The sequence below is a fragment of the Protopterus annectens genome, chromosome 4.part0, assembly GCF_019279795.1.
Source record: "Protopterus annectens isolate FY-2018-M chromosome 4.part0, PAN1.0, whole genome shotgun sequence".
In the NCBI taxonomy this organism is placed as follows: Eukaryota; Metazoa; Chordata; order Ceratodontiformes; family Protopteridae; genus Protopterus; species Protopterus annectens.
Genome location: NC_056733.1, coordinates 351,186,543 through 351,201,424, shown reverse-complemented (window position 1 = coordinate 351,201,424; position 14,882 = coordinate 351,186,543). Strand labels below are relative to the sequence as shown.

The 14,882-nt window shown below is 40.2% G+C and overlaps 1 protein-coding gene across 3 annotated transcripts in view; it reads left to right on the top strand.

The window, feature by feature from the left end:
- The window catches only part of TAOK3 (TAO kinase 3), a 2,060,965-nt gene extending 2,048,007 nt beyond the window's left edge, over positions 1 to 12,958 (top strand). For all 3 annotated transcript variants that reach the window (XM_044068327.1, XM_044068326.1, XM_044068325.1), the window contains one exon: positions 11,908 to 12,958. In XM_044068327.1, coding sequence (XP_043924262.1) covers positions 11,908 to 12,069 — 162 coding nt within the window. In that variant the 3' untranslated portion in view covers positions 12,070 to 12,958. The remainder of the gene's footprint in view (positions 1 to 11,907) is intronic.
- Positions 12,959 to 14,882: the final 1,924 nt, after the last annotated feature.

The window sequence follows — 14,882 nt, the reverse complement described above, 5'->3', positions numbered from 1 at the left end:
GGATCCGAAGCCTTCACAATCCAAGAAGTATTTTGCCTCTCTTAAAACATCTTTGGATTAGGGTTCTTCAGCTACAAAGATTCTACCTCGCATCTGATATTCCCCTTCTATTCACCCAGTTCCTTCAAGACTGCCATCTCCCTTCCTTGAGAGGCAATGGTCCAAATTGCCATCCATTGCTTCATCTCTTTCTTCCAGGAATCTCATGGAAGCCAAAATGGGTAGAATGAGGAGGAAGTTTCGCTTGGTGCAAATTCAGATGGGGGTTCTCCAGGCTCCAACCCCTTTGGGTCAGGAAGCCTTAGCTAGGTTTATACCCCTCCAGCCATGGCTGCTTCTCTGATCTGACACTTTGTTTCAGAGTCTTTGGATCTGAGTTTGCAGAGCTGTCTTGTTTGGATCTGAGAGCATTGGTGTCCTCAGATCCGAAGTTTTCTCTGAATGCACCAGCTCTGAGTTTGCTGCCTAGTGGCTCTCAGAGCCATAGTGTCCCAGTCAGATCCAAGGTATTGGAGTCAACTCCAAAGTTTTCAGAGCCGTTTCTGCCTGTCAGAGCCACATCCCTGGACAGCTCACCTCTGGCCTCTGCCTTGGGTGGTTTGCCTTCAGGGCAGATGGAGCCAGTGAGACAGAAACATGGCTTCTTGTTTCCATCGGCTTCCTTCTCCCTGGGATGATCTGCCTTCGAGGTAGTGAAGGGAGTGTTCTCTGCTTCGGCAGGACAGAGGGTCTGTCCCCCCCTCGGATCTACCTTCTAAGTCCCATGTGTTTTTGCACCAAGAGCCTCAACATTCATCTCCAAATGGATAGCCAGTCCAAACATGATATATTTTCACTGTTCTCTTTCCAGTTTACTCATGCTTTTTTTCTTATAGCGTTTCCATATCGTTATTCCATACTCAAGTTTGGGTCTAATGTAACTAACAAACAACAACTTCATTATTTTTGATTTCCTAGACTTTATAAGTCTTTTAAATGTGGGTGGTTGGTCTTCCCAAAATCTTTCTGCAGAGGAATCAGTGTTTCTGGAAGCATTTGGATGTAGGCAGTCTACCTCTTGAGTGACACTACCCGCTGACAAGCTCATAGATTTGAACTCTCAGCAGGCATGGAAGGAACCTGATACAGTTCAACCCATCACCACGAGACCAGATCGAATTCTGGCACCACTGTCAGGAAGGGAACACTGGAGTTAAGGATGTACCTCTAGATGCCATAGCCGTAGCGATGGCCACAAAAAGGGACTTGCGGAACAAATTTCTACTGTCCGTTCCCCTAACAGAGAGTTTAGGGCTTTGGGCAGGTTCAGAAAGAGTGCCTATACATTTGCTCTTAGGTCACTGAACTGTCTGTCACATTTTACAAGGTTAGAAAGAGATTTGATAAAGGAGCTATCAAATACTCTATTGGGTCCACTACTGCATAGACTCGAACTTCAGTTGCCTCACATTTGGCAACCCTTCAGTCCATCTCAAATTTGTCCATGAGGCTTATCTCTTGTGCAGCTGAGGGTACCTCAAGGGCGGCTGGTTCAGGCATCTCAATAATGAGACATCCCTGGATGCACCTGTGTGATTTTGTAGAGCCTTTCAAGTCTTTTTCATCCTTTGCTCCTTTTGACAGATCTTCCCTGTTTGATCATCAAAGTGAAAGATGTCCTGTCCAGGTGCAAGAAGGATGGAAAGATCCTCTTTTCTGTGGGAGTACATTTTTCAACCCCCAAAGGACCTTTTCTAGGAAACAACATGGGGGGGGGGACAAAAGATGTGGTTCAAAAAATCTCTGGGTCCTTTTCAAGATCCACGTGGAGAAGGTTCCCCCAGAGACAGAGGGGGGAGCACAAATGGAAGGTGATGCCCACATGGCAGATGGCAACACAGTCATGTGGTACCTTAAACAAGAGAGTAGAAGGTTATACACTCTTTGCCAGTTGGCACTGTGCTCATCCCTTATCAGAATCATCATTGAGTACAATGACCTTTTGACATGTACCTTGCCAGGTACTTGCAACAGCTAGAACACTCTCAAAGGTTCCTCACCAGCAGAATCTAGGATATGAAATACCCTGTCATACACAGATCACATTAAGGTATTGTCTCTGTACTCAGTCTTCTACAGGTTACTGAGAGGTGATCTATGCCTACCTAGCATACAAGGCTTCCTCTGATCCATCACCTTTAACCTCTATGGTTCCCTCATCTTATTTCCTTACCTACTGAGTAACATAACCTTCTGATCATTTTTTCCTTTACCACTATCTGCCATCCAGTATGTTCACCTGTTCTACCTCAGCTACTCCTCAAGAATCTATGACTTCTTTTTAACTTAATAATGATAGGACTCTTAAGCGGACGTCTTTGTTCCATAACTTCTCTTTAATCAATGTCATCATAATTATTGTATTATGTTCCTTGGATATTACTTGTATGTCTCATATATTGTATGATGCTTTTTGTTTTTCCTTTGATATTACTTGTATGTCCATATATTGTATGATTTTTGTTTTTAGCTATGTATAATGACAAAACATTAATTCCTCCAATTGTTTAATTTCTTACTGTATTTCTAACTTTTTATAATGGAGCTTTTCTCCAGGGTCTCTGCTGAAAAAGGGCATGCTGCCCAGCCAGACTAACCGGGTTAACACATGTCAAATAAATACATAAAATAAATAAATCTCTGATGGATCTCTCGTACATCCGCTAGACAAACACCACAAGAAGCACTAGATCCAAGGACCTGAACTTTGTCTGCAACATAAATAGAACCTGCTGGAGGGACCAATAAGTTTCTCAAAGGATCCCTGTGCTATGGAATAAGCTCCCCATCTACGTGAAGCAGAGTTCATCCCTGACTCTGTTCAAAAGAAACCTTGATCATTGGATGGGAAATCCTAAATTAACCACTGGCCTGGCCTCCGTGTCTCTGATGGACAGAGGTAGACAGTAAGTAAATTAATCCCCAGCTAAGATACCCCTACACACATAACCCTTAGCTACCTCTTTACTATCACACCCCACCATATAGGCGTACAAGGAACTGTGGGACAAAACAGGGTTGGGTTGCAAGGCTAGGCTTGTAGAAACCCTGACAGCTGTTAGTCTAGTTTGAGGCTACGATGGTCTGGGAGCTAGTCTTACAGCATTCTTTGATGCTTCAGGCCTTATACACTCCATCAGAAAATAAACATACTGGCAGACAGACAGACTAAACAGATCCCAGATGGACTCACATGAGTGGAAGCTCAGCACAGAGGTCTGTTTGGATTTGGTCCAGATGTGAGAAACACTTCAAATTGTTATATTTACCTCCTTTCATTGCAGGCAGCTGGAAGAATTCTCTTTTAGACATCCTTGCAGCCACGCTTGGAAGACAGAAGTATTCTTGTTCCCTTTGACATGTTTCTTTATGCATTTACACCTTTTCCACCAATACCCAAGGTACTTCTGAAGATTCAGAAGGAATTACCAAAGATCGTTCTGTGACCCCCTTTTGGCCCACACAAAGTTGGTTTCTTTTAATGGAATTTGGCACCACAAGCTTCCTTGCACTCTAAATCTGCTCACACAGTGTCAGGTGTGACTGGCACACCTCAACTTAGAGCAGTTGCTACTGACATTGTGGATTATTCTATCTTGATACCTTTTAGGCATCTGTTCTATGAAGGTGTGCAACAGGTATTGAAGGAGACAAGAAAAATCTGCAACTAGAAAATCTTATGTTTACAAGTGGAAGAGGTTTTCTAGGTGAAACCTAACCAATTTCAGAGAAGCCAGTATGGTGTTTTACCCTTCTGGTTTTGAAATATTTGTGAGAGTCACTCAACGTTGGTTTTATCTTGGGCATCTATCAAGGTGCATCCTGGAGCCATCTCAGCTGGTTTGCTCATGGATCCTCCTTTTTCGTCTCTTTCTGTGGTTGAACAGTTTATGAAAGGAGTGGTGCCCTTAAGACTTCCTCAAAAGCAAATTCCTCCTCCTTAGGATATCAGCATTTTTCTTGAAAAATTTACCTTATCTCCTTTTGAACACGACTTTCAGGCTGATGTCAGGTTCATCACTTGGAAAACTGTTTTGCTTATTGCTCTGACAGCTGCAAGGTGAGTCTTTGAGCTGCAAGCTGTCATGGTGGTCCAGCCTTATCTGCTTTTCACAGGGTTGCTTTACGCGTTAATGATTCTTTCATGCCAAAAGTTATTTCTGAATTTACCCTGATTCAAGTCATCAGTCTCCCAGTTTTCTTTCTGGAACCTAAAAACAAGTGAAAGCAGATTCTACTTACCTTGGATATGCTCAAGCAGCTCAGGTTACCCTTTTTCTGTTTGTTTTTATAACATCTTTATTGAATTATCACTTAAGACATAGGCAGACATCCATTTATTTAAAAGAAAACAAGCCCTATCAGCATGTTCCCAGTTACGAACATTATACGACACATTTGTTATTTTGTATAACTATCGTCAGTCCAACATTATGTAAATTGCTTAATTACTGCCTTCCTTTAAACTTCATTACTCCTCTAAAACATTATTCTGCATGTATTCTTCCCAAAATTTCCATTTTTGCCATATAATTTGCTCCTACCCTTTTCTAAAGATCCCATTTCCAGTTATTTTATCTCTGTTACAATATTCAATACTTCAAATACAGTTGGTTTAGACTTTGATTTCCATTTTCTAGTAATTGCTTTGTGGCAGCCACCAGAAGTAACCTTAACAAAGCCTTACTATGTATAGGCAATTCAGCTGTTGTGTCCCAGCTCAGAAGAATAATTTTTCTTAGTTACACCAATTTGCTTACCCAGTATTTCTGACCGAGAACTCTGTAGGAGTTTTTAAAGTCTTCCAACTCATTGCACTCTAAAACATGTGTTCCCAGGTACCTTTCTTCCCCATCACACCTCCAATGTTTGCCATCTACGTGAGGAAAAATTCTTTGGAGTATGCTTAGGGTATAAAATACCTAAAAAATGCTTCCAAGCAAAAATACTAAATCATCTTTGTTGCATACTTGGGAGACATACACATGTTCTCCCATTGTTTCCTTCTGAATTGCTTATCTAATCTATCTTCCCAATCTTTTCCATCCTCTCCAGTTGATTCCTATAGTTATCATGCAGTTGTTATATACCCTACTAATTATGCCTTTTTAACTGCAGCTTCTGCTCTAGATTCAACTAAGAATTCTACCAGAGCAGGTATTTCACTTAATATTCCCTTATCCCTTTCTATTTGCCTATACTCTATCAATGCCTGATAGGGAAGACTGTCTGTAGGCTGTAATCCAAATGTCTTTTTGGTCTCTTCCCATTACTTTTCCCCTCTTGTTATTTGCTCCCAATACCTTTGTTCCTTTGTCAGTTTTCTCCAGTAAATTCCAGCCCCCTCTTTCCTATTCTCTGTACTCACATTTGCAGTCACCCCTATTGGTAAAATGTCCTTTCCCCATTCTTGAGTTTTCTTAGTTATTAGAATACTTTCTGCTACTTAATGAATATAACATTCCATATGGTTGTTATTCTCTTTAAGGATCTGCATCCAAAAGTCTACAAATTACAGAAGCACAGTTTGCTTTTGGCCATCAGCTATGGATTGAGGGGGCTCCATTTCAGGGAACTGCCCAGGGTGGAAGACTTGCTTTCTACAGCTCTGCCTTATAGCTCATTGTTTTTGCATTTTGTTTTGCACTATTTATTTTACCCTGTAGCTTAGAATCACTGTTTTGAAGAGCTTACCTCTGTAGTTCACAATGGAAAAAGACCTTTCTGTCAAGTCAGGCTGTCTCTGTTAACAGCAAACATAAGTGAATAGATGAGATGATACTGAAAGAAAGTAAAGTTGTACAGGAACTTTTCACAATTCCAAATGTTTCCTTCGGTCAACTATTGTGATAATGCTAATTTTTGGTACTTCTGCTACAAAAAAACCTGATGTCAAGTCCGAATTCCAGACCTTGTCACCTTTCCCCCCCACCCAACTGGATGGATTCTATCCCACCTGTGGACATGAGAGGCATGTGTCTATGCCATATATAGTTTTTTCTAGCCACTGAAGTAGCACGGGTCTGGTTGAAGGCAGGGTATTGATTACCCAGGTGGCAAATGTCCCCAGGGATGACAGCCCAACCAAAAGAAAGTACAGTTGTGTTAGATCTTACCATGACAGTAGATGTCCTGCTTCTTACTGTTGTGGTTTTATTTACTCCTAGGATATTTTGCTGAGAATAGCCTAATTTCTGGCCGGCATACCAGGGCCTTTACACCTTCCAGAATCATATGTCAGATGTGTGTCTTACCTGCAAGGTGTAAGGTGTGTGTTTATAGATATATAGATAGACATATAGATAGATATATATACATATAGATAGATATATGTATAGATATAGATATATAGATATATATAGATATGATGTACAGACAACTATCCTTAGAACTGAAGTGCCCCAGAAGTACCAGAGCAACCCCAGAGAAGGCAGTAATATGTACATCCAGGAAGGGAAGAAGGAGAAAAACATGGAAGGAAGATCCCTTGGCCAGAAGGAGGGCAAAAGAAAGTAATCGGGTTCAGGAGGGAGGAACAGAATACCATTAATTGTGAGAAGTAGGACAACTACCGTTATCTTAAGATCTTGCATAACTGTACTGTTCCCTTCCTTAGCACTGTTTCAGCAGTCTTTAAGTTTGGGAGAGTACAAAAGCTGCTGGAAAGTATGGGAGAAGGAAGGCAGAGAAAAGCCATCCACAAAACCACAAAGGATGGCCCTGGCAAAAAAACTGCCGTGGCGCAAGAAATGACATCCAGCTTGTAATGTTTGGTAAAAGTGTGAACAGAAGACCAGGTAGCAGCTTCCAATATGGATCTAGTATCCAGACCCAGAAGAGGCCACTTCCGTGACAAAATAAGCACAAACAGAAATGGAAAGCTGCTTGCTATGAAAAGAACAGAGAAAAAGAAATGGACTTAGAAATTTGAAAGGAGATGGTTTGCTTTGAATTTGCCAAATCCTATTTCCTGGCATGAAATGAAATGAAAAGTAGCTCAGATTTCCTGATATGTTTTGTCTTGTCAAAGTAATATCTGACCTGTCTATGTAAATCCAAGGTGTGAAGAACCTTCTCACTACTAGTCCATGGAAAAGGAAAAAAAAAGGAAGATGAATGGGCTGATTCAAGGACAAATCATTAGCCACCATAAAATAACCATTTTGGATAATGGGAAAAAAACAGGTGTCCGTGTTTATCTGCTGCCAAACAGGAAAGGAAAGAGTTGAGAGTCAGAGGAATCTGGCCAAGGGGAATGAGATGTTGTATTTTAGATAGAGGTAGATTTGTCAGGAAAAGAAGGGTTTTGGCCTCTAGAATTGTGAGTGGGTTTGTCTGGGAAAATCCACTTGGGAACCTTCTTGCTCCTAGCAAGTTGTCTAGACTGCCTTTGGAGAAAAGATGATTTAGATGGATAGTTCCTCTGGAAGTTAGGTACAAGGAGAACTAAAGGTTTGCTTCATTTCTTGCATAACCTTACCCTTTTTCTGAAATGCTTTCAAGCAATTCTGCAGCAGCAGTGCCAGAGTCTGGTTGTCTAATGAGGAATCTAAATGTTTAGAATTAATGTCCTCGGGTAAGGCTTGAAGATGCAACCAAGATTATCTCTTCATGACAAAACCAGATGCAGTTTCCCTGGAAGAGGCATACGCAGCATCATAGTTGTATTTAATGGAATGGGAAGCTACTTGAGAGCCAGAACTCATAAGAGAAAATGCAGAAGTCTTACTGTCTGGATCAGGCATATCACCCAAAACCCTGCCAAGCTAGGAGAGAAGAACTAGGACATATCTAGTCAAGTGGGTATGATAATTAATGGCCCTAAAGGCCAAAGTAGGAAAATTATTCACTTTTCCCCCATACCTCTGCATAGCATGGCTGTTCCTGTGGGGTGGGCAAACTTTTTGATTCGTGGGCCACATTGAGTTCTAACATTTGACAAAGGGGCCGGAACAGGAGCAGATAGATGGCATGCTTTGAAAACATCACCTCATTGGGGGAAAAATACACATCTTGGGATATGGAGAAAACATGTGCTTTAATTTCCAATGAAAATGAAGAAAAGCATTACAATAAAATCTCTGACTTCCAAATGAGTCTTTAAACACTGAAAATCAAATAAATGACCATTTTATTTTAAAGCACTGAAAGTTCTGTTATCCTTCAGGATATCACCATCACTCTCCTCCTGACTGTCTTTTTTTTCAAAAACGGTAGGAGATGCAGATGTACTTGTCCTGTTCCTTTTATTCAAGCAGCAGCTTCCCATTCTTTTGTTGAGAGCTTGCTAGCATAATTAGCGTGCTTTGTGGCAAAGTGACGGCTAATATTATACTCTTTAAAAACCGCCACAGTTTCTTGGCATATCAGGCAAACAGCAGATGATCGGTGTTCAGTGAAAAAATATTTAGTTGTCCACTCCTTATTGAACACTCGACATTCTCTGTCCACTTTCCTTTTCTTGGGTCCGCTCATCTTCATAGAGGGGCGGTGGGTCAAAGGGTAAAGTGCAAACGTGGAGTAATAGGCCTACGCTTCACCTCAACAAAGCCAACATATCTAGAGTGCCCCATCTAGTGAGGAAACATCAGAATTGCAGGGGAAATAAAACATTAACAAGGTTAATTTATTAAATTTTTTCAAGTTTGGCGGGCTGAATCAAAACGTTTAAAGGGCCGCATGTGGCCCCCGGGCTGTAGTTTGCCCATGCCATTAGAGGGTAAAAGCTTGGAGGACAAAAGCAGTTTGTGTGGCTTATTTGTGGACATGGAAACAACAGCAGCAGGATCAGCTGAGAGACTTTATAAAATCTATCTGGCTTCTTAAGGGCTGGAGGTTGAGCGTTAGAAGCCTGAGAAGCTGCTGCAAATGTATCCAAAAGGGCAGCTAAACAGGAGGGAATGGCAGAAGGTCTAGATGAGTCCATTTGCAAGAGTTCATAATCTCTTTTGGACCTCAGAATTCTGGCAAGAGTCCAACTTAGTGTTCCATAATACTGAACACTGTATTCCCAGAAGATAATTCTTCAAAAAGAGAATCCTGGGATATTGAATCTTCATCATCAGATCCCCAGGCTGGGAGGAGAGTGGATACAGGAGGAATATGCCAAGGATTATTCACTAGAATCCAACTCTTTATCAGAAGAATCAGAATCCATAGACCTTTTAGAAGGGATGGGAGAACAGGGAGCAGAAGCAGGGACAGACAGAGTTTCAGGGCCATAAGGTTATTAAATAGCCCCTGAGTAAAGTACTACCACTCTTTGTGAGGATCCTTAGGCACACAAGCCACATGTTTGGTTTTCTGTTTCTTTTTTAAAGGGACATCCACTTTAACAAATCTAGGACGTTTTTGCCCCTGGCTAGATTTGATGAGGATAGCTGGCACCTCTTTCTTAACCAGTATTCTTCTTGTGTCTATCTTTATAGGGAATCTGCATCCCACACCCACATTTTCCCTTCCTGGGTAACATGAAAACAAACGTAAAGGAGGAAAACAAAAGGGAAAGAATCTCAATGGGACACTTGTCTTTAGAAGGCTCAGTAGATGAATCAGCTTGGTGAATGGCATATAGACTGAATTCAAAGGTAGCATTTGGACTGGCGGCAAAGACATTTTGAGGATTAGGCATCCATACATCAGATATGTACTGTATGCCTTGTATGTAGGGCATATGTCTGATGTATGACGCCTGGAACTTGTAAAGCCTTTGATAATGTTGGTTGGACGTTAGGCTGTCCTTAACAGAATATCCCAAAAGTAAAGAATACTACAACAGTATTAAGGAAGGGCATCTCACAAAGTTCCCTGTTCAAGCATTAAACAAACCTGAAAAGGTGGGACATCTTGTAGTGTTAAAAGTGAGGGAAGATGGAAATAAAAGGTGACATGGGTACCCACTCAAGTCACAAGGTGGTAATGGGTTAGAGACAGAGATGCATAGGGAGGGAACTATTACTATAGTACTGAACATACTTAAACATCTACATTTATGTAGGCATCTACACAACTCTGCTGTTTTCATTTTTATTGCTCACTGCTGTAGTGCTAATTTCTGGGAAGGTTCCCAAAGTTTATAAAGACTAGAGTGCCCAGCTTGTGAAGGGATGGGTTGCAAAGCCCCTTGTTTTAGAAGTAATGTACAAGTTAGTGTTCATAAAAGTGTGGACAGATGATGTAGTCACTTCCTGGATGACGTAGTTGCTGACCCCCCCCCCACCCCACCACTATTAAGGAAGGCTGTGTCAGAGCCATAGATAGTTATTTTGGTGCCCTTTGTTGTTCCTAGATCTGGCGCCCCCCCTCAACTTTAAAGTTTAGGAGCTTTAAAAAAAAAAGACCTCTCAGAATTGTTTTTTTTCTCCTATGAAAATTTGTGAACCCAGGAAACACTGAAGCACTCCGGCCCTGACTGCAAATACAGTGTATTCATTTCGTGCTGGTAATGAACTACTAAGCAATTGGCATCTTCTGATGGCATCCCAGTCACCTTACACCTGGGGTGGCTGTCCCTGTTTACCTCATACTAGCTACACCTTTGGGCTGTGTGGTTACTGCTTGTTATCCTAGTAAGTATGCCCAAACATGCCCTGGTACAGATTTTCTGTGTAAGAAATAATAAAAGGAGATGCAACTGGCTTTCCAACTGGAAGATTGTCTCTTCTGACAAGGATATTCCATCTGTGCCCTTTTTACAGGCTATAAATAGCTAGTCTGTTTTTCTCACTTTTTTTCTTTTTTAGGTAAAGTCTCAAGTTGCCTGTGCACAAGTTATGCAGAATCTTTCCCTCTCGCTTTATTGGGTAGGATAAAACATTGAGTGGTTAACTGCCTGATCAAGAAAAACTCCTGTCACCACCTTAGGCATGAAAGTTAGATTGTTGTGGAGGGTAATTCTGTCTTTGTGAAAGATTAGGAATAGCTGCTTGCAGATAAGGGCTTGCAACAGTAATCATTCTAGCAGAAATTGTGGATGTTAAGGGACACAGTTTTCCATGTAAAATTTGAGAGGCATTGCAGCTGCTGTTAAAGATAGTGGTAAGTTTCAATTTTTTCTAATACACAGTTCAGATCCTAGGGGTGGAAGAGTTCTTACTTGGGTGGTCTCAAGTACAGTGTCTTTTTAAGGAATCGTTTCACTGGTAGTAAGGAGTAAAGGGGGAGGGGGTCAATGGTAAGCAGGCAGAAATAACCGATAAGAATGATTTGCAAAGGGCTGACAGGCATAGATACTGGCGACAATGCCCAGCAGTGTAACACTCAGTACTGGCAGATGTGATCATAGTTAATTTCTCATTCAAAACACAGAGTGCCCTACCAGAACAGCAATACCACTCCCACCATGCTGCACTGACATGCCAGTGTTTTTCAGGTATGATTTCAGTCTCCCTGGAACTTTAGTCACAGAAGTAGATGTGTTCCATGGTAACTGTATAATATAATAAGTAGATAGCACACTGTTGGATACAAATACATCCTCTGACACAAATATCATGATATGCATTATTCCACACAGCTGTATGGACTGGGGTACAGCCATACATCCCATACTGGATTATGTGTCATGAAATTGTCAACATAGTTTTAGAATGAATTGAAAGTGCATGTGTGCAGTTGTACTGTGTTGCACAAGTTCCACTTATATACTCACTTGTGTTGGAAGCTATTGTCATAACTCACCTTGCCTCGGTGAGTGTTACTATATGCATCCCCAACCTTATAAATATCAAAAAATCGTAATTTTGCTTTGCTGTAGCTACACTCCTAATACTTAATGGTCTAAATAGTAACGGTTATTAAATGAAAATGTCAGGGACTGAATGCTGAAACATTTCATACACTTGTTAACTTTAATGTATTTTATTTCAGATTGAAGATGAGCTGGAAGCACTTGAAAAGGAGAGCAAAGAAAGGATAAAGAACTTATTTGACAGACAAGAGCGGGAGATTGAAGCCTTTGACTTGGAGAGCCTCAGACTGGGCTTTGGAAACTTGGTGTCACTAGACTGTTCCAAGGATGACTGTAGATGAAACCAACTTTGCCATTAAAAAAACTCTTGACCACATTCCCATTTTCTTGGGCTCGTTTGGTCGTGTGCTCTCTCCCCTCCCTGTCCCTCTCTACCTTATACCACCACCACCTCCAGACTAGTGCCTGTACAGTCTTTCTGTTATATCTATTTCTACAATTTATCAGGGCCCCTGATGTTACAAGTAAATGCTGGACAAGTCCTGGTCATCTTTAAACGTGTTTCAGTATTGATGTCAATGTGCAATGATAACTTTCAGTGAAACTGAAACAAGTGGATGTACGTTGCTTTAAATGATCATACACTGCAACTGATTTGTAAGGTCATGCAAGGAGGAAAAAGACTATCTGCAGCCTTATCTTAATTCGCTGCTTCTCTTTTGTTATTTTTTGGTATTTATTCATCAAGAAGATTTTAAGATTGAGAAATTTGATACATTTGCAGACTAATCGTGATGTATATATATCAGTGGTTGCACATAATATACTTCTGGGGGAATCAAATGTGATATTTTTTTTAAACAATGCTGGCAAGGGTGAACTCAAGACCAGCATTTAATTGTATCATAATCATTTTCTGCTGTTGCAGAGGATGTGAATACAATACATGTGTTCCAGGTAGCACAATAAGGGCCTCGGAAAAATCATGTATTTTTGTGTACAGAAGGAATTTAAGGAGAGCTTTTACTTATTTTCATATTGTATTTTAACAATTTTCTCGAATCAGAATTTTTTAACTGATTTTTTTCTTTTGTTCCAGTATTTGGAGTTAAAAATCTGTCAATGGGATCTACTTCTATTTTTTTCCCATCTAGGTCATTGAAAATATTGCTTTATCCACATTTTCAAGCTGTGTATTTTCTTACAATAAAACAAAATCAGTAAAAATGCTTTACTTTTGCATGCACTTTACAATTTTTCAGGTTAAAAGAAAAGAAAAGCATGATTATTGTCAGAGCTTTTACTTATATTTGTAAATAAAAGTGCTCATCACAAATTGCTTTGTTATAATTTGGCTGGCGATAAAGCCAGTAGATGCTAATCCTATATAGAAAATTATGAAACATGACTCTCCAAACAGTTGCAGTGCTTCTTTAAAACTGCATATGAGCTACAAGTTACTAAGAGTACCTTGTGTGCTGAGCACTCTTAACAGGCTCTTTTATGACATCAAGTTAAATTGTGATCTGTAATAACTTAATGAGTCTAGTGAGCCTCCTATAAGGAAAATAGTGTCTTCTTTTGCATCCTTAGTATTGCAGTTCATCACTAATCTTTTTCAGTCTTAGCCAGCAGATACTCAACAGTCATTTGAACATAATGCCATCAGATAGAGCTTTGTCTGCCCTTTTGCACATAATGGTTTTCTTGGAGGAGACCCTCTCACTGTGACCTGACAACCTCTGTGTTAATGAAAGGGCTAAGGGAGATCCACCCCTTTCTTCTTCAGTTCTTTCCTGCTAACTGTACAATCACTTTGAGGTTGGGCTCCAACTTCAAGTTTTTCCTTGTGAAAACAACGTTTTTGACACTTTCATATAGTAATCACTACAACAGAAAAATCAGGGGAACTTTTGTTCCAGATTTAAAGCTCTTGTCAGAAAACTGCCAGGCAGCAGCAGAACCCTGCATTCCCCATTCTGCTTTACCCATGAATGAAAATGTTGTGAATTTAATAAAGATCTTAAGTAGACCACTCTTACATGACATTGCACTGTCCATAGGAATGAAAAAGGATGTAAACTCTCATCAGAGAAAACAGGATTTCTCTTCATACCAATAACTATGCAGATTACCATCCAACAACCAAAGAATGTATTTTGCAAAGAGCCTGTCAAAACTCAAAATTGACTTCCTCAGAACAAAATTCCTTCTGCACATTAAGATCTATTTATTCATTCTTACTGATCACGTCATAAATACATCTGATTGAATAAATAAAAATAGGTTTCAGTGCTTCCTTCTGAAAAATTACAGCAATATAAATTGCACAATAATAAATCCAAGAAAGTTTAGTATCTATTTAAAGCTCCTCCATGTGCTGTTGATGACATTCAATATGTTTCACTTTTAAAATGCTGGTAATTAATAGAGAGTCATTCAAACTAGGTGGGGAGTCTGCAGTAAATTTTAGTTGCCACCAAAGCTCCCTAGTTTCTAAATATTCTTCCCATTAGACTTCCCCAGGTTCTTATTGATCCTTTTAATAACCGTAACAAAAAGGTGTGGTCCAAATGAATATTTATGTGTTTAAAAAGTGCATTCACATTTAGCTGCTCAGTCTTAATGAGTGGAAGGGATTTTGTTCTGAGGAAGTCCCATGTAATTTAGAGGGGCACAAAAGCTTAACAATGGATACTATTTTTTATAGTTTGTGCAATAAAACTGTGTCAGGTTTTGGACAAATCCTTGCAACGTCTGTTCTTTGGTTATTTTTAGGATTTCTCTTCATCCTCATCAAGGAAGAAGGAGAGCTGCTGGACTTCGTCATGGAAACAGATGATGGGACAAGTTAAGTTGTATTATTCCTGATCATGGGAATCTTCCCATTTGAAGAAATAGTTAGTGTTGTCAGCAAAGCTTTCAATGACAGCATCAAAAGTATCACTGCCATGAGCTCCCACACTGTCCTTGTGAGTCAAGGGTGCAGGTTCTGCTCACAATTTGCAATCCTCCACAATAAGATTCATCAGGTCTAGCTAGCTTTCTGTCATATTTTCCTCATGATATCAGATGTCAGTGGACCATTAGCCATGACTGAAGGCTCACCAGGTACTGGTGATCCTTTCAGAATGGACCATGGCAAAACCTTCAT